The sequence below is a fragment of the Pochonia chlamydosporia genome, chromosome 3 (genome assembly GCF_001653235.2).
Source record: "Pochonia chlamydosporia 170 chromosome 3, whole genome shotgun sequence".
Taxonomy (NCBI): domain Eukaryota; kingdom Fungi; phylum Ascomycota; class Sordariomycetes; order Hypocreales; family Clavicipitaceae; genus Pochonia; species Pochonia chlamydosporia.
Window position 1 is genome coordinate 1,112,108 of NC_035792.1, and position 22,774 is coordinate 1,134,881.

The 22,774-nt window shown below is 49.2% G+C and overlaps 6 protein-coding genes across 6 annotated transcripts; 2 read left to right on the forward strand and 4 right to left on the reverse strand.

Annotated features, from left to right (window-relative positions):
- Window positions 1–1,707: 1,707 nt before the first annotated feature.
- Window positions 1,708–2,878, reverse strand: VFPPC_04241 (hypothetical protein; the record flags this gene model as incomplete). Its single annotated transcript, XM_018283625.1, has 2 exons — window positions 1,708–1,871; window positions 1,924–2,878. The coding sequence occupies 2 exons, from the start codon at window positions 2,876–2,878 to the stop codon at window positions 1,708–1,710; spliced, it is 1,119 nt and encodes a 372-aa protein (XP_018144762.1).
- A 3,033-nt stretch (window positions 2,879–5,911) lies between these two features.
- On the forward strand, window positions 5,912–6,223 carry VFPPC_17750 (hypothetical protein; the record flags this gene model as incomplete). Its single annotated transcript, XM_018283627.2, has 1 exon — window positions 5,912–6,223. The coding sequence occupies one exon, from the start codon at window positions 5,912–5,914 to the stop codon at window positions 6,221–6,223; it is 312 nt and encodes a 103-aa protein (XP_018144764.2).
- Window positions 6,224–11,675: 5,452 nt separating this feature from the next.
- VFPPC_04246 (2-ketogluconate reductase) lies at window positions 11,676–12,873 on the forward strand (the record flags this gene model as incomplete). The annotated part of the gene is made up of 4 exons (XM_022428392.1): window positions 11,676–11,719; window positions 11,806–12,020; window positions 12,070–12,473; window positions 12,532–12,873. 4 exons carry the CDS (start codon window positions 11,676–11,678, stop codon window positions 12,871–12,873), a joined length of 1,005 nt encoding a protein of 334 aa, XP_022284458.1.
- Window positions 12,874–13,518: 645 nt separating this feature from the next.
- VFPPC_04247 (adenosylhomocysteinase) lies at window positions 13,519–14,937 on the reverse strand (the record flags this gene model as incomplete). Its single annotated transcript, XM_018283630.1, has 2 exons — window positions 13,519–13,967; window positions 14,037–14,937. The coding sequence occupies 2 exons, from the start codon at window positions 14,935–14,937 to the stop codon at window positions 13,519–13,521; spliced, it is 1,350 nt and encodes a 449-aa protein (XP_018144767.1).
- A 1,329-nt stretch (window positions 14,938–16,266) lies between these two features.
- On the reverse strand, window positions 16,267–17,518 carry VFPPC_04248 (eukaryotic translation initiation factor 3 subunit H; the record flags this gene model as incomplete). The annotated part of the gene is made up of 3 exons (XM_018283631.1): window positions 16,267–16,828; window positions 16,909–17,375; window positions 17,465–17,518. The coding sequence occupies 3 exons, from the start codon at window positions 17,516–17,518 to the stop codon at window positions 16,267–16,269; spliced, it is 1,083 nt and encodes a 360-aa protein (XP_018144768.1).
- A 2,683-nt stretch (window positions 17,519–20,201) lies between these two features.
- Window positions 20,202–21,296, reverse strand: VFPPC_04249 (glycosyl hydrolase; the record flags this gene model as incomplete). The annotated part of the gene is made up of 1 exon (XM_018283632.1): window positions 20,202–21,296. The coding sequence occupies one exon, from the start codon at window positions 21,294–21,296 to the stop codon at window positions 20,202–20,204; it is 1,095 nt and encodes a 364-aa protein (XP_018144769.1).
- Window positions 21,297–22,774: the final 1,478 nt, after the last annotated feature.

A 22,774-nucleotide genomic window follows, 5' to 3' on the forward strand; every position in this document is an offset into this window, starting at 1 on the left:
AATCCAGGCACATAATGACAATGGGAGCAGTCTAAACGCCATACCAATGAGTGGGTCTATAATGGACGGTATAACCCGCAGAAGAAGAACGTCGGGGAGCTCCTTTTCTACCGTTGAGGCCGCGGCATGGATGAGTCGAGTTCGAAACCAGAAACGCTGTCGAAAATAAGAATCAGCACTCATCCCCACACAACCAGGGTATATCAGCATACTATATTCTCTGAGGGAAAAACTTCTGGCATGGAAGCAGGCCAGAATAGTCTCGTCGGGGGTCGTTCTTCAGCCTGGTGTGGCACTCCATGGTTCAAGGAGCTACCACCAGACACGGACGCTGATTCTCCCAACTGCGGCTGATCCATCACGGTCGGCTCACGCAACTTGAAAGCGGCCGTAGTGACTCTTTGCAACTCATCAGGTACAGCCCACGATTGAAGTTGCAACTCGTTGTGTTATGCTAATGTTGAAGAGTGAGAGCTGGGAAACCAGACTCATTTGCGGCACAGCCTTTGGCCCCTAGCCAGGCTCCACTTTCTATATATTAACTTATCAAACGTCAATTGAAGGAACATCCAGGTCATTTGATCCAATTCTAGTAGCCATCTTCTGACTTAAGCACCATTGCATAACATTGACATTTGATGTCTAACCAGCTGGTCAGCAGATTGGAGCAAGGGTTGGCCAGCCAGTATAACCATGCGGATCTTGTTTTTGTGCATACCAGCCACAATAAAACCATATTAATAGTAATTTCTTCAACGAAAGTTTTCATTTTAGTGCGCAACTAACATGCTCTTTACAAAGATCATTAAAGTTCCTCCCGTCCGTGTACCGGTAAATGCTTAAACTGTCGTCCGTGTACATTGACAAAACAGCATGCGTGCGAGGCCAAGGGAAGCTAGAAGCGCATCTATCGGGCATTAAGGCCTATCCTTTTCATTAAGCACTTTACGAATTTAAACAAGGACACTCGAAAACTCGTCCACGAGTATGTAGATAACGAACGATGGTGACATGTCAAGCTCGCAAAGGTCCCCCCCCCCCCTTCCCCCTTTTTTTTTTCTGCCACTGAGCTGCATTTTCGCGTCTCATCTGGACCACAGGCTCCTTCGTTGTGCATTCACACGTCTCGATCGCATAGTAAGGCACCCCATTTAGGCTTCCCTCCGTGCAAGTTTGTTGCGTGACAAGCCCGGAGGCGTCACCATAGTACGCCTTAATGTGCATATATTCACAACTCTCCCCTGCGCTTGCTAGCTCCCCGTTACACGTATAACTTCGTGACAGCCTCTGATGCTCGCTGCGGACAACGCGTGATGGAAACCGGCCTGAAACAACGTACTGAACTGGGCCAAATCCAACCAAAACACCATACCAAACATGAGAACCAAATACAGCGATGAAATGTATACTGGTACAGGACCTATTTATCGACCTGTGTCTAAGCAATGGAATGAAAGCGGCATACTTCGAAGAAAACTTACAATAAGCCAAAATGCACAAAACGCCTCAACGATTGAAGACGCGGGAGAATTCCAGGCTACTTTCTGTCGGGACAATACGCACATAAATATAACCTATTTCCGGCTAAAAGGGGCATCTCTAGGAGCATATCGATCAATTCAAGAAAATGTTATGACAAATCTCGTGGTCAAAACCATGGCTGAAGGACGGGACCACAGCAGAGTGTAGCTTACGAGCAATGCCGCTTTAATTTGTAGCGTCTTTCATGGATCTCACCGAGGCATCGGCGCATTCGGCGTAATAGTATCTGCGAATATCACAAACGATATTCCTGAAAGCCAGGACCTCAGGGATGTTTTTATTGGCCACAACTTTCGTGTCTTCAGACGACAAGCTGCGTATTAGCTCATCTACCCAATGATTAGCAAGTAACAACAAAGCTGCTTTAGGAAGGGTTAGTACCGGAAAAAAGGTCTAAAATCCGAAGTAAGATTCCGAAATCCCGGGGCATGCGAGGACGCATAGCCAGCAGATTCGCAAGTATAGGCAGAAACCACATCTTGCCGTATTGTAATGCTATCATCACTGCCCCCTCGAATTCGGACCCGTTTGTTGAGGCTGGTTCCTCAGTCCTGTAGAACGACTCTCGAAACTTGACCACTGCATCTGCCCAGTACGCGCGAGGGTCTTTCAATTCGACTTTGAAGGACGGGATCAAGGAAAATAAGTGATCATTAATTATCCTGTCGCAGGTCACCGTGCATGACCGACCCTTGATATTGGTCTGCCCTTGTGAGAGGTACTCTCCGAAGTAGTAAACGCCAGAATAGAACTTATGTTGCTTTTTTCGCAAGTGACAAAAGTCGTTGAGCCCCCTCTCTTTCCACGTGTGCTTTCTATCTTTAACCACGATTGAATGATCGCCAGGGACCTTATCATGGAATTCCTCCATCAGATCGAGGTCTCGCATGAACACTCCACTGCGGAACAGCGTAGTGTCAATAATGCAGAGATGTATTTTCCGCAACGGGGTGGGGTCCTTCTTATGCTTGTAGATGGCGTATTGGATCGCGACTAGAATCGAAGTTGTCCAGGATATAAAAGGATCGCCGTATGACTTTTCCTTCCACCTCAGATGCTCATTGAGGGTCAAGGCGGTCTTTGAAGCATCATCTCGTGCAAAAATGTCCGTCAAATTGTTTTCTAGCGCGTCAATCGATTTCATGCATTCGTTGGTGTTCTCTCCCGCAGAGGCTTTTGAGTAAACACGGAAAAGATAACGGGGAGTGTCGTGTAATCTTGATGTGAGTTCGACTGGTGGGCAGAACGGAACTTCATCAGGTAGTCCGTCAGCGAAACCAATGTGGGTTCGTGGGCCAATGCTTAGTTTATTAAGTCTCGTGGTAAGCCCGTCCATGGCTTTGTGGGTCGATATGACCTTTTTAAAAGAAGAGATGGTTCGCTGTTATGTATATTTTAGAGGATGCAGTGCCACCAACAGCCGATGTCAGGATGCTGGGTAATCAGATAAACCATACGGTGATGCTTATGATGAGGAAAGTGGGGAACAATCTTCTGTATTCTTACGAGGGAAAAGCTAGCTAACTCTACGGAGGGGCGATCTCCGGGTTATATGTCAAAGTCCTGAGACCAGTGAACTTGTGCAACCAAGGGAGCTGTGAATGTGTGCAGGTTGAACCATTAGACATGACCTCCTTGGCAATGCTCTGCGCCAGTGCCCGACCAACTTGACCCAAGTTTGCTGCCCAAGCCACAACAGCCAGTCGAAATCCAGCCTCAAGCGCTGCCATGGTTTTGTGCAACCGGGCTGATGACCAGACTTGACGTTCGGTGACAAACCCATCTCAATTCAGCCCCGACGAGCTACTGTGCGTGATGTGACTTGACTTTTTAATGGCATTGAGCATATCTCTATATATATATCTGTTGTTTCGCGTTCGTCCGTTGTTGCTGTTCAGAATACAAAAGATTTCCCTGTGTGCGGCTCATTCTTTTAATATCTGTTGCTTTTTATTTTCATATATGCTAGGAACATGTGCACGAGCGGTTTTTCTTCTGGCCATGCATTTAGCAGGCTGCTCGGTCGTGGAAGGCATGTCATTACGGTTTGCTCTGATTTCTTAGCTAGACTGTATTGCTACTTCTAAGAGAATATACCAAAATTGATTAGGATTTTGTAGTCTTTTACTTGCCTGCCTTAGGCAAAGAAACGTCTTTGAAACTATACGCGAACGCCAGGAAATTTACATCACTGATATTAAGCGATCATCTCCATCCCAGAGTAGCACTCGTGGCAGTCCTATTCCCTTTGCTTAGCCTACTGCTACCATGAGAGGCGCAGAGTGGAGGAGAGGGTTATCAAAATGCCTTTGACATATTTCGACCGGGTATGTATACCAGTGAGAGGGGGAATAAGACACTTACACGCCATACCAAAGTCATTAAACTGAGTGAGCAGCTAACCTTGGTATCATCTCTAGTAATACAAGGCCATGCGGACGCGGACCTCAATTGCACACTCTCACAAGATAAGCTTCGAAAAACGATAGAATATTGCCTGAAAGCAATGACTCATGTATTCGGGAATGACAGCCTCATTGAAAAGCTTAAAGATGTCAGGAAAAGCGGCCGAGATGCCAATGAGTCGGTTGCAGATGCAATATTGGACATGGAAAAGGGCCTTTCAGGCGCAGAGCTGAAAGAGCTGCGGGACATACGAAAGTTCGTGGAAGATATGTTCACTATTGACAACTTTGAAACGAATGCGATTCATGGATTGCTGCCGAACATGGAGTATGGTAAACTTGGGCTGGTACGAGTGTAAAGAACAAGTAGTGCTTAGACATCAGTTTCTATGTCAAATATCTGTCACATCCAGCTCATTCATTCAATCTTGGGGCCATCTTATTACCATTGCAGAGCATTGACATCTAATGTTTAACGAGATAGTCAGCAGGTTGGAGCAAGAGTAGGCCAGCCGGTATTGTCAGACGGATCTTGTCTTGGTACAAGCCGCTAGCAACTCAATTTGACTGAAAACATGCATCACGAAGTAGTGAGCTACCGCTCAGATTGCCGCCAAGTTCAAACATAAACCGGTCTGGTTGGGCTGAGCAACGGTGGCAGGGGCTGCATGGCTGCCTCATTAATTAATTTGTCGTCTGGTTGCCTTGAGCTCAAATCAAGCCCAGTGAAGTACGCACACCTTACCGAAGACCAACAAAAAGAGACAAACCCTCGCCACCGCAAATTCGACATCACAATGGTCATCACCATCACATCAAACGGAGACCTTCCAAACTTAAACACCGAAGCAAAGCAAGCAAAAAAGGCCAAAACGGCCAAACAGCTGGCTCACCTGTACACGGATGTGGCGACCAGATTTGGGGTACTTTAGATAGCCTGATAAGCTGGGGTTATTTGACTATATTTATTAACAGTTTCCATAATTATTAGGAGAGAAATGTAAGTTTAAAGTTGTAGAGTTCCATTTTAGAAGTAGAGTGTCCAGCTTACTATGCTGTCCAGTTCACTATGCATTCACGTTATGGAATACAAAAGTATTCCATACACTAATTTATAGGCGTATGGATAGAAAGCCTGCACCCAATAAAGAGTCAACACGACAAAGCGAAGATGTGCACAAGTGGCTTCCGGTCCGGACGGGTCACCAGTTACTTGCGAAAGTGACTCGTCGATACGCTTTATGCAGCTAATACTGTTGCCCAAGACTGGGTTGGTTAGATGTTTCAACGTTAGGCAGCAATGCAGTTTAGCTTTCTGGAGTATTATTGAGTTATTTGTTGATAAAGACGCAGCCTCAGACTCGCATTTAGCCGTCCGGTTTGTGTGAGGGGGAGACAACAACACAAGATCCATGCAAGCTCCCACCAAAAACTATGGCTAAAGGAACAGCTTAACTCTAAATTGGTGAGACTGATAATTAGCAGTGCCCTGCCCTTTAAATCGTAAACACTCTGCCGTAAAACTAATCTAGTCGTCAAACATTAGAGACCGTGCTCGACTTGTGGTTCTTCCGGGAATTTGTTAGAAACTGTCACACGGGACGGGACGGTCCGAGAGCCTTTGAGCCCTCTGATGTTGGTTACACAGGATTGACACAAAGAGAGATGGTTACACAACAGCATCACGAGGTCAGAATCAGAGCCCAATGGTTGGGTATAAATAAGCATCCTCAGGGACAGCTAGATTGAACAGAACCAAGGACCTTTGATATCAAAAGAAGATATATTTGAATAGAGTATATTTGATTCCAAGCCCAGAACACTGCCCTTCTCACAGAAACACTTGACCGAGAAACGCTCATACTCACTCTCACTCACCTCGCCTTGCCTCCAATCCACCTTTTACTATTCCTACTCCTGAGGCGAACACTCGAGCTCGTTCGAGATAATTTCCATTGCCTATTATGACTGATTGTCACGTATGCCTTTCGATGAGAACCCGAAAACCAAGTCATGTGCAGGAAGGACTTTCCAAAACCTGCATACTCTGCTGCCGCCTATATTGTCCAAACCACGCCGCCACTAATGGTCCTGCTAACGATAATAATGTCTGCGAGATCAATCACCAAACCTATTACAGGAATCATAGGCAACAATCTAAAGCCGACATTTTTCCAAGCCTTAGTGCTAGAGCAGAATTTTACGGAACAGAACTCGACGTTGCAGGCGGTAGGGAAAAGGGGGCGGAGAAGTATCGCGAAGCCACAAACAAATAGCTCCAAAGGGCTTTCGTGATTACATGCTACTGGGTAGCTGCCATCGTTGTGGCCCTTAATGAGTATTGTCAAATCATGATCTGCGGCAACGGACGCTTGGGATGCCTATGACAACGAATTTTAATAAGCTCTAGTACTTTGATGATGCTTCACGTCCAATTGACGCTTCCATGAAGGGGGTCAACATGCAGACAGGGCTACAAGCCATTGATGAGAATTGTAAGCTGGGTAGCGTTTATTCTTCAAATATTTAAACCTATGTAACTTATGAGTTGGAAATGTCCAGCCTACCAGACTTCACTTGGCATGTTCCTACAGTGGGACATGAGGAACTGCTGGCGTGGTGATGCTGTTTTTCGAGGCTTGGTTATATTTGTAACAGATATTGCTGTTGGAGATAAGGGGGGGGTCGAGGGGTGAGGATATGATCTGGTTTGAGTTTTTGTTCTTTCTTTCTTTTGCGGCTGTCTTTGTAGGACAATGAGTTGTACGGTACTGGGTGTTGCTCACGTTTTCTAGGGTCTCTTGATGCTGCCCAAGTGTTAAATCAATAAATACTGAAGTAGATGTGATGCTAGCTTGAGGTTTCAATGTTGCTTGTCACTGACACTGTCGCCTGGGACGCGCCGCAAGATGTTGGGCAAACAACATTGACGGTGCCCGTCAAGAAACGCCACGCCACGCCCTCATTCCTCAAACCAGGCATGGTTGGACGGCCCGTCCCAGTGGTCAAATTAGCCAAGCTTTGATGTGTGATTCCTAATGCAGACGATACTGTTGAGCAGGACTAAGCTCGGCGAGGTGGGTGTGCAGCATGCGTCACGCAACAGCATGGTTCAAGACTTTCCCCCAGGTATTCATTGATTTAAGACAGGATTTGCACTTGGCATCAAATAACTCCATGTCATCAAATCTCCCCAGCCGTTTGTGTGCGGGGGAGACGACAAGGCAAGAAGCATGCAGCACGCCAAGCTGTGATCCAGGGGCTGACACTCGGAGCAATTGATCACATGCAATGATATTGGCCAGTGAGAAGATCAACAGTCCGTCTTAGTGAGGCTGTCGACATCAATTGATACAATCTGCAATGCACTGCCCACCAAGCCAAGGAGGCTTGAGCCGCACAACCAACCACCCTAGTCACAGTTGATGACAGCTAAGAAGGAGAATAAGAAAGGCATATAAATTGATATGAGACCTCGTCGTAGGGTAGCCCCGTTCACGATGTTACGGATAGCCACGGGAATCTTCCAGGGGTCATATCAGAGACTTTCGCTTTTTCAACTCCAGATATCTTAATAATCAAGCACGTTCATGCTTAATAACGTAGCCCTCTTCAGCAACAGTCAATACCAGTGGTGGGATGCGCATCTCGTTGAAGGGACATCCACACTTAGACAAGAACCGCCGTGTTAGAGGCCGCTTGCTGCAACTCGTTCGAAGAGACAATAGGATGCACTGCACTCACAAAATGAAATAGTATGCTGGCGATACCGTCTGGGTGGAAGGTTTATCGAGCAGAAATCTTTCTATCGCGCTGTAACGATGCGTCGTTATGGTCATTTGGATTTATAATCATGAGGTTCACGCATTACAAATGCACGACATGGGCGCCACCAAACAAATTATTTTAAAAAATTTAGGCAGTGTGTTCTTGAAATGCCCTCGTATAGGGCAAGATTGTATCTGAGGAATACATTCATCACCTTGACTCGGTCAGACTGCCACGTCGGAAAAAAGAGTTGATCTCACACAGCTGATTTCGATCACATCCACCATCTTGAGCAGTCTATGTACGAATCAGCAAGATGGGAAGCAAACGCATCCTTGTAATTGGAGGAACCGGTGCCCAGGGTTTTGCAGTCATCAAAGCCCTGCTCGAAGCCAAAGATCAGTTCACAATCCGGGTTCTGTCAAGGAACCCCGAGTCAGAGCACGTAAAAAACACCTTCAAAAATTACCCTCAGGTCGAGTTCTTCAAAGGGTCGTTTATGGACTTTGCAGCAATAGAAACGGCTCTCCAAGATTGCTATGGAGTGTTTGTCAACACCGACGGTGGGAAACAGAAAAAACTGTAATCAGCGTTTAGAGCATGGTATTAACCAGCGGTCAAAAGGGTACACCGTCAACGAAGCCGACGAACTATGGGCCGGCGTCCGCATATTCGAGATTGCAAACACCATCCCAACAATGAGACACTTCATCTACAGCAGCATAGACTACTACCTCCGCTTAACCAACTTCAATCACAAGTACGCAGCTCACCATACCAACGGAAAGGGTCGTGTGCAAACATACCTCGACGGCATGACTTCCCCCGCGCACCCAGACTCCAAACTCATCTGGTCCACACTCATCACGGGAGTGTACAACGAGGACTTCATGGGCGGACCTTGTGTGCCGCACAAAGCTGCAGACGGGGCCATCGTCTTCAGACTGCCTCTTGCGGACGGGTATATACCGCTCATGACGCTCAAGGACTGCGGTGCGTTTGCTCTGCACCTGTTTCAAAATCCTGAACGTTGGTCCGGTAAGACTCTTGTGGCCGCAAGCCATTTTGCAAACGGGAATGAGCTTGCCGAGACCTTGTCCAGAGTAGCTGGTGTTGATGCTCGGTATGAGGCCGTCTCGACTGACGAATGGGTCAACACTTTGCCCTTTGCAAATGAACCCATGTCAACAATGTATCCGGATGGAATTACGATGGGTGATAATTTCCGTATGTGGTGGAGCGGCTTCCAGGACAGTATTTTGCTCAAGGCTGGGACTCGAGATTTGGATGAGTTGAGGCGCATCAATCCGAACTTGCAGAGCCTTGAGGACTGGATACGGGATACTAAGTGGGATGGTTCGCCTCGGCCGGTACTGAAAGGACTTATAGATGCTGGCATTTCCGCAGATAAGCTGCAATTGAGGGTGGTGTAGATGTCTTGGGGGCCGCTTTGGTTATTGGAGCTGTCTTGGCGAGTCTGCACAGTGGGTGTTCAGTACAATGAAGTCTCTTGGAAGTCAAGGTCTTGAGACCAGCAGAGCCAGAGTATGGGGTATTCAAATGTTGAGTGGTAATTCTCAAAGTTGACCACTAGGTCATCCGGCCGGCCAAAGGGGGCGCTCCACTGCTGCAAAGTGAGAGTCAACTGGTCTCATGTACATTTGTTGACAGTGATAAAGCTGCTTTGTTGTGCCACAGGGTCCCTGCAGGGATTGCAGGAGGGTTCGTACTTGGTTGTGTGCGTAAATTAGTCAGTAGGTACTTCGAATCATCGGGCCATTCTGCATTGCCCACCAGCTCAGACCGCACGATAACCTCAGGACTGTACTGAGATGAAAGTCTTCGATATTATGCGGCGCGGAGGTTGAAGAAATGGACATGGAGCGTTTGAAGAACGGTCGCCGTAGGGTAGTTCACTGACATCAATTGATTACAAAAGACCAGGAAATGGTAGTAAATTTTGCTACAGTATGCTGTGAAGTTAGCACATCAGTTGATTATGGGCAGTTTCGAATGTAAAATTCAATAGCCAGGATTTAAATTTAAACTCCGGCACATTGTTCGCCATTGCACCGGGTATGAAACTATTCACTGTTCAGCATGCACTTGTGACGTAGACAACCCTGACAACAGGGGTCTTTGCCAAATTCACTGTGAACATTACACACAGTGTGGCTCATTCTGTCCTCAGGCTAAGTTTCTTGCGCGGGTAAGAAACGCAATATGAGAGTCTCATGAAACCTTATTGTGCACGATTGGCTTTCTTACTCTTAAATTCTTGGTTCTCTTTCCAGCTCCCCAGTTTTGGACGACCTCCCAAACCGGCAGTTGGACCCTGATTACGTAAAGCGCAGCCAATCATTGAACCTCATCCACCATTCTTATGCCGATACGTTCCGATATCCATTGTGTCTCAGCCAGACCCTCAACCTCAACCTCGACAATCTCCCAAGCTCCTCAGATTCACAAACCATGACCACGCCGAGCGTCATGGCCGCCGAGATGCTACCGCGATTTCTGCTACCTCGACTGAGCTGGGGAACACCACTCACGGTCACACGCGCAGCTCGACCTTTCGCCGCCCTGCAAGCTACCACAAACACACCGCGATGGCAGAGCTCCCTTACGCGAAGCTTTAACGACGAAGCGTCACCTCGACGCCGATCGCCAGCCAAGCAGAGCCCCGTACTGACTCGCGCTTTTCACGCGACCGTTCAGCGACAGCGTGACCACCATTTTGACACACTCAAATTCGTGAAACGCTTACAAGGCGAGGGCTTCACCGAAGAGCAATCTGTTGCCATGATGCAGATGTTGAACGACGTCATTGAAGAAAGGTGAACACCTCTCAAACTCCCAGCGAATCATGTCCACACTCTAACCGTTCGTGTCACAGCATCCAAAACTTGACCCGAACAATGGTCCTCCGCGAAGACGCAGCCAAAGCAACCTACACCCAAAAAGTCGACTTCGCCAAGCTCCGTTCCGAACTCCTCTCCGCAGACAGCACCGAGACAAACACCACGCGCAGCTCCCACGAGCGGCTCACCAACGATATTGCCAAGCTGAGCAGCCGATTGCGCGACGAGATTTCTCGCACGCAGGCTAGTGTCCGGCTGGACTTGAACTTGGAGAAGGGCCGTATTCGCGAGGAGGCTGTGGGCCAGGAGCTCAAGATCAAGGAGACGGAGACCAAGATTGAGCAGGAGGTCGCGGCGCTGCGGGAGAAGTTGGAGCAGGTCAAGTTTCAGACGCTGCAGTGGTTGATGGGTGTTTGTACCGGTTTTGCGGCGCTGATGTTGGGTGCCTGGAGATTGCTTATGTAGGGGGTATATTTGCGTTGTTACGGTGCAAAGGGGTTGTGAGGGCTGGGGTGCATTGGGATAGATGGCGATTTGAGCGCCGCGGTTTTGACCAGGCTTACATGCACGACTGCATGCTTTCCTATGTTATGAACAATTACAAGTTAATTATGTACAGCGAAAGCCAAACAGATATAAATTTCAAGAACACCTGGACATTTAATGCAACAGTGATGACACAAGCCATCTCCTCTGCTTGCTCAAGGATTGCCATGCAGAGCCATTTCCCGGCTAGAATACCGCCGAATCAATCTACAAATCCTACTACCGCTTTTAGCCTCCCTCGCCGCCAAGTTCCCCTTCAGGAACAGCCGGCCGTCAGTCGGCGACCGCCACCATCCCCCTCCGTCCAGGAACCAAATACCCCGCCGAAGACGGGGAAGGCGCGGGGCTCACTTGCCAGTCAATTAATGGCGGAAGAATTAATGCTTCAACGTCATTAGCATATCTTCTGTCTACATTTTTTAATTTAATTTTCTTCCAGACTCGCATTCCCATTCTACATGCTCTCTCCATATATACCACATATTACCTCTCCGTCTTCATATGCAACCTTCCTCACAGCACTTCTCCAACAACACCACCAATCATCACCACCATGGCAAATAAACCCAAGGTCCTCCTCCTAGGCCAAATCGAACAGTAAGCACCCCTTCCCAACTCAACCCTCTCTGCCTCACCACGTCCAATTTCTCCGGCACGCAAACCACAAAACTAACCCCCCCCAGCGCCCACGACGCCTGGTCCCAAATCGCCTCCATCGCCACCGTCCTCACCCCCAATGCCACCAACCGCCAAGAATTCATCGCAGAATGCCAATCCGGCCGGCTGGACGGCGTGGTCGCCGCCTTCCGCACCTTCGACTCCTTCGCTGTAACCGGCAAAATTGACAATGAGCTCTGCGACGCGTTCCCCAAGTCCCTAAAGTTCATGTGCCACAACGGTTTGTCCCACCATCTCACTCATCTCAAACACTACTGATTATCACAAAGGCGCTGGGTACGATCAAGTCGACATCCCGGCATGTACATCGCACTCCATCCGCGTGTCCAACACCCCTACGGCCGTCGACGACGCAACCGCCGATATAACCATGTGGCTGCTCATCGGTGCTCTGCGCAACTTCCCCGTGGGAATGGCCGCTCTTCGCGGAGGAGCTTGGCGCGGAAACCCCCTACCGAAGCTGGGCCACGATCCGCAGGGCAAAGTGCTCGGGATTTTGGGCATGGGTGGCATAGGACGTAATGTGGCGACCAAGGCGAGGGCGTTTGGGATGAAGATTCGGTATTATAATCGGAATAGGTTGTCGCCTGAGCTGGAGGATGGGGCGGAGTATGTTAGTTTTGAGAAGTTGTTGGCGGAGAGTGATGTCTTGAGTCTCAATCTTCCATTGAATGTAAGTTTCTCGCCAAGTGTGACCTCTGCAACGTCTGGAGATGAACTGACTGTGATAGCCGAAAACTCGACATACTATTTCTACAGAGCAATTCGCCCTCATGAAGCAGGGTATTGTAATTGTCAACACGGCACGCGGGGCGGTCATGGACGAAGACGCCCTTGTCAAGGCCTTGGATGCAGGGAAAGTCGCCAGTGTAGGTTTGGATGTGTACGAGGAAGAACCCAAGATTCATCCTGGCTTAATTGACAATCCGAATGTGTTGCTCGTCCCGCACATGGGAACCTGGACGGTTGAGACGCAAACCAAGATGGAGGAGTGGGCCATCAGTAATGTGAAGCTGGCGGTTGAGCAAGGCAAGTTGAAGAGCATCGTTCCCGAGCAAAAGGATATGGCTTAGATGGATACATGTATTGGGGTAGGCATGACCACAAGCTGGTCTGGCCCAGTGCTGTTCAAAGTATACACGTTGATAGACTTGAATAGATTACATATGCAATACATTCACAAACAGGTGAAATTAAAGACAGGAACATCATGTTCAGCTTGAAAGTCTTGGTTTGAGACTTGCTGTTCTTATTAACGAGACCAACTAACATCTATTGGCCACGGTTGACGGGCCTCTTTCCGCCAACACGCCTCGAATCCGAGACTTTTTCTCTTCCAATACGCGTTTCCCGTCATATGCTTTTCTTTTTAGGACCTCGCCATGGGGGGATATCATATCTAGCAAAAAGAGCCAACGCCATTTTGTTGAAAAAGCACATCTTTTTTTGCCGCCTCCTGTCCGCCCAGCGAGATGAATCTTCCTTCCCTTCTCCTTCTATGAAAAGAAAGAAAAAGGCGCGAGGATGTCAGATAAGCAACAAAATATCATAAAAACACAAAAGAAAATCCAGTATAACCGAAACTCTCCCAACCCATATGCCATGCAAGTTTATGCTGTTGAATCCACAATTTTGCCCCATTGCCATCACCGAACAACGGTGCAAGTCATTACACGTAGGAATCCAGTTGAAGGACCCTTGGGATGAAATACATTAAATTAGTAGCGGTAGATGTCAGCCTTGTAAGGACCCTCGGTGGTGAGGCCAAGGTATTCAGCCTGAACCTTGCTGAGGGTGCTGAGCTCAGCCTGGACATGGTCGAGGTGAAGACGGGCGACTTCCTCATCGAGGATCTTGGGCAGGACATAGACACCGACGTCGAGCTTGCCAGTCTTGGCGAACTCAACGTACTTCTTGCCGAAAGCCTCGTCGCTGGCCTTGTACAACATGATCTGAGCAAGGACCTGGTTGGTGAAGGAGCAGGACATGACGAAAGAGGAGTGGCCAGTGGCACAGCCAAGGTTGACCAGACGACCCTCAGCCAGCAAGATGATGTGGCGGCCATTCTTCATCAAGAAGCGGTCAACCTGGGGCTTGATGTTCTGGACAGACTGAGCGTTGGCCTTCAACCAGGCAACGTCAATCTCAATATCGAAGTGACCAATGTCTGTGTATCGCGTCAGTGGTTTTTGTTCATCCAATTGGGGGGTTGAAATGTTGGTATAAGACAACTTACTGCAAACAATGGCATCGTTGGGCATGGCCTCGAAGTGCACACCAGTCAGGATGTCACGGCAACCAGTGGTGGTGACGAAGATCTGACCAATCTTGGCAGCCTTCTCCATGGTGGTGACCTGGTAGCCAGCCATGGCAGCCTGCAGGGCGTTGATGGGATCAATCTCAGTAACAAGGACGCGAGCGCCCATGCCGTGGAGTGCCATGGCACAGCCCTTACCAACATCACCGAAACCAGCAACAACAGCAACCTTGCCAGCAATCATGACATCGGTAGCACGCTTGATACCGTCAACGAGGGACTCACGGCAACCGTACAAGTTGTCGAACTTGGACTTGGTGACGCTGTCGTTGACGTTGATGGAGGGGACAAGCAGCTTGCCGTCCTTGAGCATGCGGTACAGGTGGTGAACACCAGTGGTGGTCTCCTCAGAGACACCATAGCAGTCCTTGAGCATCTCAGGGTACTTGGTGTGAACAAGGCTGGTCAGATCACCGCCATCGTCGAGGATCAGGTTGAGCTTGGCACCATCCTTGAAGGCAAGGAGCTGCTGCTCGAGACACCAGTTGTACTCCTCCTCGGTCTCACCCTTCCAGGCGAAAACGGGAACACCAGCGGCGGCAATGGCAGCGGCGGCGTGGTCCTGGGTGCTGAAGATATTGCAGCTGGTCCAGGTGACTTCGGCACCAAGAGCAGTCAAGGTCTCGATGAGGACAGCGGTCTGGATGGTCATGTGCAGGCAACCAGCAATACGGGCACCCTTGAGGGGCTGGTCTTGGGCATACTTCTGACGGGTAGCCATGAGACCGGGCATTTCGTTCTCGGCGAGCTCGATCTCCTTGCGGCCAAAGGCGGCGAGGGACAGGTCAGCGACCTTGAACTTCTGAGCGGGGGCAGCCATTGTGGTGGTGAGAGATATTGTGATGTATGGTTTGGGGGAGGAATTGGATGGAAAACGAGAAGGAAGGAGGAGAAAGAAGAGCGGAGAGAGGAGTAGTGTATAAGTAAGACTCGAGTGAGGGACTGGCAGAAACGACCTCGACCAACCTTTTTGGCCACTTTTCCTTCGAGGTACGAAAACGAGGGGCCGGAAGTCAAGCACAAGGCGGCGGGGACATTTGGAGGGGTCAAGTCAACTCAGAAACTTCAGGGTGCCTGTCCTGCATGTGTGTGGGTTGCTGTGTGGTCGCTTGGGGAGAGCTGGTTCGCTGGCTGCGTTACCTGTCGTCTCTCAACTGGGCTGGGCGGTGAACGCCGCTCATTGTTTGCTGATGAGGGGCAAATTTTTCAACCCAGCCTGCACAGACTTTTGCACACGGAGTAACTACAGGGCAGTTTGAAGCGGGGCAGAGCTCGTGGTGATCATCGGGCGTGTCTCGCAAGTGGCCATGGTAACAACAATGTGAATTCCGATCGGTATTCAGCACGGATTTAACAGCGATTTCCTTATAAAATTCATCAAGAATATTTCTGAGCTGTCTTCTGTGAATATTAGTGCAGCATTTTGTGGCCAATTTGATCTCCTGCTCCCTCAATTCGGCGTTTGTGCCACCCTGTCAGCTTGGCCGCAAGCAGGCTGCCAACATTTACTCCGAGCTTCTCCCACGCAAACGGCGCATTTCGGACATTCGCGGCTCCGTAAAACATGGACGGAGTTTCACAGCCATGGCAACCAGAGCATGCGGCTGCGTTATTGTGACCGACTCGAGATTAAATGCCGTGCTTATTGCCACCCGATCGGAATTCATTTTTGCTAATAAATATATTACGCTGTAGAATGGTTATAAACTTAGTGACGCCTCCTCAGAGTTTGAACTGTGCACAAGCATCTTAGTGCTCAAACAACATCCAAGGAGTCCGATTAATCTGTAGCCGATGTTAGCCAGCGGACCCCAGTCTCAGTCTTCACTTCTAGACTTACAATTGAAATCCGAAAGTTGAGCCAATCAGTTCGTCGGGGACGTTACTAGATGATTTCACGATATGCATTCACAACACTGATCGAAAATATACACTCCAGTATCATGCTGCAATGACCATCAGAAAAATGCATCAAATAAATGGTTCTCTTGTCGCTAAGTCTAGACATAGAAAACTTCATTACATTCCCAACTGTATCCGGAACGCCGCTAATGCTACCCGCCAAAAGGTGCCATTTGCTTCCCAATGTCTGCCACTTGTCATTCACAGTATCCCAACATGACTTCCTCCCATTTTTCCTTCAACCTATTTACTGAGGCATCAAGTTTTCCCGGACAGCGAACATCTTGGCCGTAACATTAGATGTGAACCCATCTACTTGCTTGCTGTACTGTTCAACCTGCTTGGCGTTCAGCATGCCCTCTAGGCGGCTAGGCTCTTGGGGCATTTTGAATAGTCGCTGCCATTCGTCCTCGGGCAGAGGTGGCTGCTTAGCAACGACTCGCTGAGCATTCTCGGCCTTTCGCTTCGCTTGCCACTGAGAAATCTTGGCCTGTTCACGGGTAACCTGGCGCTGGTAGAACTGGAAGTTGTTGAGGTCGGTATAGTGGGACTCGATGCTCTCGAGGAGAAGGTCGCAGGTCTTCTCAAGGAAAGGATCGATGGAGAGGTCGAGGCTGTCGATGGATGGGTACAGAGGAGGTTTGACAGAGTCTCTCTTGAGGTCTGACAGCGAGTTGGGTTGCTCAATCTCGTCTTCCTCGGGACGGGCGGGGATCTGGTGGAGGAATGAAGTGAGGAGATGAGAGTTGTGCACATTGATGGGCAGCTCGGCCAGAATATCGCGGAAGGTGAGCTTCGACTTTTGAAGACTGTACGCTCCTCGTTAGTACCTTCTTGCTATAGCTTTGTCTTGGGGGTTCATGAATCATCATGCTGGGAGTAGCCATACATCTCTGTGGTAAACTTGCCCTCCTTGTAAGCAGTCATAAATGCAGTAGTAAGACGGAATGCTCGCAGAGTCAAGTTGCCCTGAGAACTCTTGCTGGTATCGTAGACGAGGGCGACGGCTCGGTCGTTGTCCTTTTGGTAGTGATACTGATTCTCGATGAAGCCCATGTTGACAAAGTTGCCCATGGTGGCGCTGGTGTACCATCCAACATTGTTGGCATCGACGTTGACTTCCTTCAAGTGTCTGATCATCTCATTTTGATAGGAAATGTTGGACTTTTGCCGGGGAGCAGCAGCGGCGATCTGGGACGTATCGTTTTGGTGGCCGTCGGTAACAGCGCCTTCGACGGTGGGAAATTGGAAGGTGTTGGTCACATCGAGGACATCATTCTGGTCCATACCAACAATAAATCCAGTCGCCACGGTGGGAAATGTCGAGGAGCAGTGCTTGGCAATCTTCATAATCACCTATTTCACCCTCGGTATGAGCAACCCGTCCAGCATAAAACCCAAGGGGGGGTTGAGGAGGTGGGGCACTCTGGCGAATTCGAACTTACCAAAGCCTCGACCTGGACGGCCTGGAAAGGCGCATCTTTCAAAGCGTCGCTCATCTTGTCCGATTCGTCTGGAAACACTATTCGGTGCCGTAAGTGCACAGGCTGGAGCTGGCGCGAGGATGCGGTGGGATATATAGCGACGGGATCGCTTTCGTGGTTTGAATATCGAACTTTTCGCGTGGCCGATTTGTGGGCGTTGTGGGTTGAAAGCGGTGACAAGTGGCAGAATTTGGTGGGGTGCTACAGAAAGCCTCGTCTCGTGCAGCTGTCATGGAACAAGCTTGCATCTTTCACGTCACCCGCTCAGGGCACAAAAGAGACAGCAAACTGCGGCCATCAAAATGAATCACAACATTTGCTGCAGATAAGTGTTGCCATCAATTTCTGTTAACTTTAGAACTATAGGATGTCTTTTGCTATCAAATATACATCAATTTCATCTCAACAAGCAAGTTGCTCAATGCTGCAGTCGATGAGAACGCTCACAACAGTTACTCCAACCATGATCATCCCAAAAAGAAAAAATTGCGCTGAAAGTTCATCGCAGACGCCCGCTATGTGCAATAAATCAATCTCTTACTTGTGACGTCTGCTTGGCTAACCTCAAAAGTTCCATCACCATGCCTTACCACGAAAGTTTTGTCTGTGTTGCAGGTGCACCAGCGACACGGAAATGCAGCGTCATTTTTTGCTTACTCCCACTCGGTGATTTCCCAGCTATCGACATTGTCACGTACGGTCAAACGGTGCTGGTCAATTTTCCAATAAGAGTACAAAGAACGCGTGGCGCCAGCGGCTGTACGATGAGCCGGACCCCTCCCACCATCAAGTGCATCCTGTCGGGATCTCCAGACGCAGGTGGCCAAGTTTCGCAATTCGGCATCAGGTGATCCAAACCAGTATCTTCACTCAGTCAGCATTGGGAACGAAAGCCAACAAGCGGGGTTAAAAAAAAAAAAAAGCGAAGGAGACAGTCGACGTACTTGAGGAAACCACCACTGGCGACCGCCTCGGCATGTGCAGCCTTATCCAGTTCACCAAGATGACTGTAATCCGTACTGGGTTTGATCTGAGAGCGAAAGGCGACGATATAGAATGAGGTTTCTTTGAAATCCTTGCCAGATTTCTGAACGAGATGCTTCAACTCGTCGAGAACCTCTGACCAGTTGAACGACTCAGCATACGGGGCGGTGGCATAATCCTCACGAACAGCTTGGAGACGCGCCAAAGCCAAAGTAAGAAAGGCATTCTCATTGTCAAGCGTTTCCAAGTCCAGAAGATGTTCTGGGTCGACATAAGGGGACTGGACGATGAACCGTTCCCCATTCAAAGCTCCAGTGCGCAGAGCAGTAAAGGCATCCCGGTCTTTGGTGATGCTAGGAACGTCAGCGGGGATGGCAGTCTGAACTCCTTGTGTAGCCATGTTGACGAAAGCGGGGTGATCTAGCCGCGACTTGTGCAACGTCGTGTCCTATGGGAATAGGCAGGAAATGATGCGAGAACAATTACGCAGGGACAGACACGCTGGTACGGGCTACTAAACGAATGGTCTACAACGAAGGAAAAGAAAAAAGGCAACAGTTTTTCAAGCGTGTGGGAAACAGACCTGTCAACAATTTAAACAATAGGAAAGAGGGGATACCTGGGTACCAATACTTGCTCGGCACACCGCTTTGGTATGGAGAATCCTTCTGAGAGATTGCGACACAAATGCAAAGGGACAGAAATGCCAGCAAATCTGCGGGTACTCCGTATCAACAGGCAGGCATGGCGCTGGGGCAAGGAGTCAAGACTGCATCAGCTGACCAGTCACAGTGGCTGGATGAACCTTCTCAGCGATGAGGCAGTCGGAGCAGAGTATTTCGCAATTGTCGGATCAGCAAAGTCAAAAACATTGACCCGTGCCGGGTGGCTTGGCGGATCCCCCCGTACAACTTTGGGAGTGCTGGCTGGCTGTCGGTCATTGTCACCGACTGGTGGGAACTAGCCTCCGTGCCCGACACCGGCGAGAACGGCCATCGGGGTGGATGGAGGGTCACAATACACCCTGGGACACGTTATCTTGCATGCTCAATATGCGTTGTGGCTCACACATTTTTCGACTGAATGCAGTTGATTTCATCCCACAGCAGTTATTCAACTTCTGGAATGGCAAATTCGGATCAGATAGAATGCGTCAAGCCCACTGGCCGGGTTCCTGCACATCGGCGTCTTCGGCTCCATGCCCCAGACCCAGTCAGGCATTAGATCTCGGACCACTGTGGGTCCGGCGGCCGGCACGACACTTGACCCTGGATGACACCATCACACCATTTCACAATGAGCAAGGGAGCCAGCATGCGAACAAGCCACTTGGGTGACTCCAGGACGCTTGGTGGGCACGGGAAAGGTGTTTGAACATATATAACTGTGCCACGCGAATACAACGCAGTCTATTTACAATAAATATCTTGGAACACGATAGCTTCGAAGAACAGTGCCTAATCTCTCCGTCGTTTCAGTCTACCATTACCAACACCTTCCATGCAGGGTATCATCAGGTTAAACAACATTCTCCGCCTCCGATTCGCCATTCCAAATTATCGCGATTACTCATATATAAACCTCGACCCCTCATTATTGAATTCCGCTTCTCGAAGCTTGTCGAGCGACGTTCTTCGGGAACCCTATTAACCTTAAAGTCAGAACTACCGAGATATCCGACCAAGATGCAAACGACCCATGCGAGGTCCAATGTTTACGCAACCCGAGCGGCTGCAACCAGAGCATCTAAAGCGCTGCCGTGAGAGGCACCATTAGCAGCAATTACTGGGCCTGCCCAAGCTACACCCATTCTATTCTTGCTGTCACGATCCTTGCTCCACACAGAGTCGGCGTTTCTCGTGATGAAGGCTCTGATATCGCCATCGTTGATGATTTGGTTGAGATAGCCCAGATTTCGGATGAAAACACCTTTGAATTGTTTCGCATCAAATCCGCACGCGCTGGACTGAGTCTCGCATTTATCAGTCTCGACTAGGATGCCGTCTTGATTAGAGAGCGCCTTTATGGCCGCCTTGGCCAAGTTTCTGGCTGTGTTGAGGACACCACCCCCAAGCAGGGAACCCTTTGAGAGCTCAGCCAGGGCACCTAAAATCACACCCTGGTTTACCGACCAGGTTTGCAGGCCATTATTCTTGCAGTTGCCGTCGAGGCCGTCGTTGATAAGATTCTGGCGGTTGATCATACCACTGTTTTGGAACCATTTCCATTCATTGGTTGCGATCTGCGCGTATGTTCGATTAGATGGAATTCGATTTGCCAACGCTGCGGCTACTGTGAGATAGAGTTCATTGGCGATGGCATTAACGTATTTGCGATCCTTGCTCCAAAATATTCCGCCTTTGCAGGGTGTTCCGCCACCAGTTTGCATGTCTTGGAAGATGTCTGCCGCCGCTTCGAGGTAGCTCTCATCCTGGGTTGCGTCATAGGAGTGAATAAGCCCCATGGCCCACCAACCTTCGTCGTCGTAGAATTGGTTGATAAAGCCGGGAAACTTTTTGGGTGCATTTTTAACGGTGTTTTGTATTGTATTTGTTATGCCCAAAGAATTTGCTGCTCCAGGCTGCAAGATGGCAAAGTCAGCAAGGGTTGTGAGGGCGTTGGCGCTCTGCCACCAAGCGCCGTCCCATAAGCCAGTGTTCTGGTTATACCAGTTACTGTTAAGAGCCTTGATAGCAGTAGATGCACCTTGTGCATACTGCGCTTTGGTGGCACACTCGACTCCTTCAGCGAAGAAGGAGAAGGCGAGAGCAAGGCAACAAGCCCATCTTGTGACAGAACTCTTTGGCATGATGTTGACTGCTGACGCTCCTTTCTCGAAATAGCCGGGAGTGTAAGAGACTATAACATGTACTAGAGAAACTGGGACGCGGCGGGAACGAGCACTTGGATCTAAAGATCCAGGTTGACGGGCGTACCTGGCTATATACATACATGGCTGCTAGACTCTCAGAACATCTTTGAGCACAACATGGATCAACAACCCTACTCTTAGCCATGCCTGGCCTTATTCTAAAGCTGCAAAAGTTGCATTTGGGGGCCACGTCAAGGACAGGTTACTGGACCATATCGGCCGATTCAGCTTCGCCGTGACGGCACCGTACCGACTGCCGTCCACACCCGGCCAGGATACCATCAAAAGATGGCATATCCGTAGCGGATAGAAGTACATTGTCCAAAGCGGGGGAAGGGATACGTGCATCATTGTTTAATTGAGCTCAGCAACTGGCGAGAGGAGACGGAAGGGGGCTCATTGCCAAGCCGCTATAAGCGAGACCCTTCAAAGGGCGGCGTTTCCAACAAAAAGAAGTCTTACATGAAGGGTACTGTATTGGTAGGCAACTCGAATTGGGTCGTGGGGGAACTCCTCCGAGAAGGATGATCACAATCACCCTTGTGATCGGTTATGGCCAGCGAACTTCGGCAAGTGCGTGGCGATCATGCCGGACGAACACACGAATGTCTCAGTTTGGCCCGATTTCACGTCTCGGATAACGGATAAAATCTGACGAGGAGCATGAGCATCTCATGATGGACAATGAGAAGAGACAGTGTCTTGTTGCATTTCTGGCATTCACCTGCTGAAAACTTGCCGCGTGTAGTCCCTGAGCTCTCAATATTGGGCATTTATGGTGCACAGGACATAGTATCCAGAGATCCCTGGCTGTGTTCGCCGTTTGAAGTGCGAAATTGACCGCATGGCAAAACAAACAAAGGGCAACAGCCTTATGCAAGGACGTCGGGCTAATTTGGCGGGGCGTCAAATCATTTCACCTCCAGAAAGAAGCTCCTCAAAACAACGTTAGCTTGACCAAGCGCATCCCAAGTTTCACTCACACGCATTGACAGCCAGTTGACAAGTGCAGACTAACTAATGCACAATGACGGGTCCATTCTAATTGCCGGAGTCACCCAAGTCTTCTCGATTTCAAGTGTTGCATTTCATGCATAGGCACCTTGAACCCGTGACTGGAAACCGTCCAGCCCAACTCAGTCTCCTTTCGTCTTGTGGCTACATGCAACTGATCGGAGGACACCAGAAGCAGAATACAAAGCGACAAAAATTGTCGTTGATCGACATTTACAGTACGTGAAGACATGGTCTCGTACCATGATTCGAGCCACCTCACACAGTTGAGGGGTTCTAGGGTAACATCGCCAGATGTTGCAAAGTAGCGGGTTGTAGCTGTTCAACATTCCACTGCTCTATTTGTCCTTCAAACGAACTCGAACTACTATAAACAATGGGTCGTGTGACCACCTTTGTTT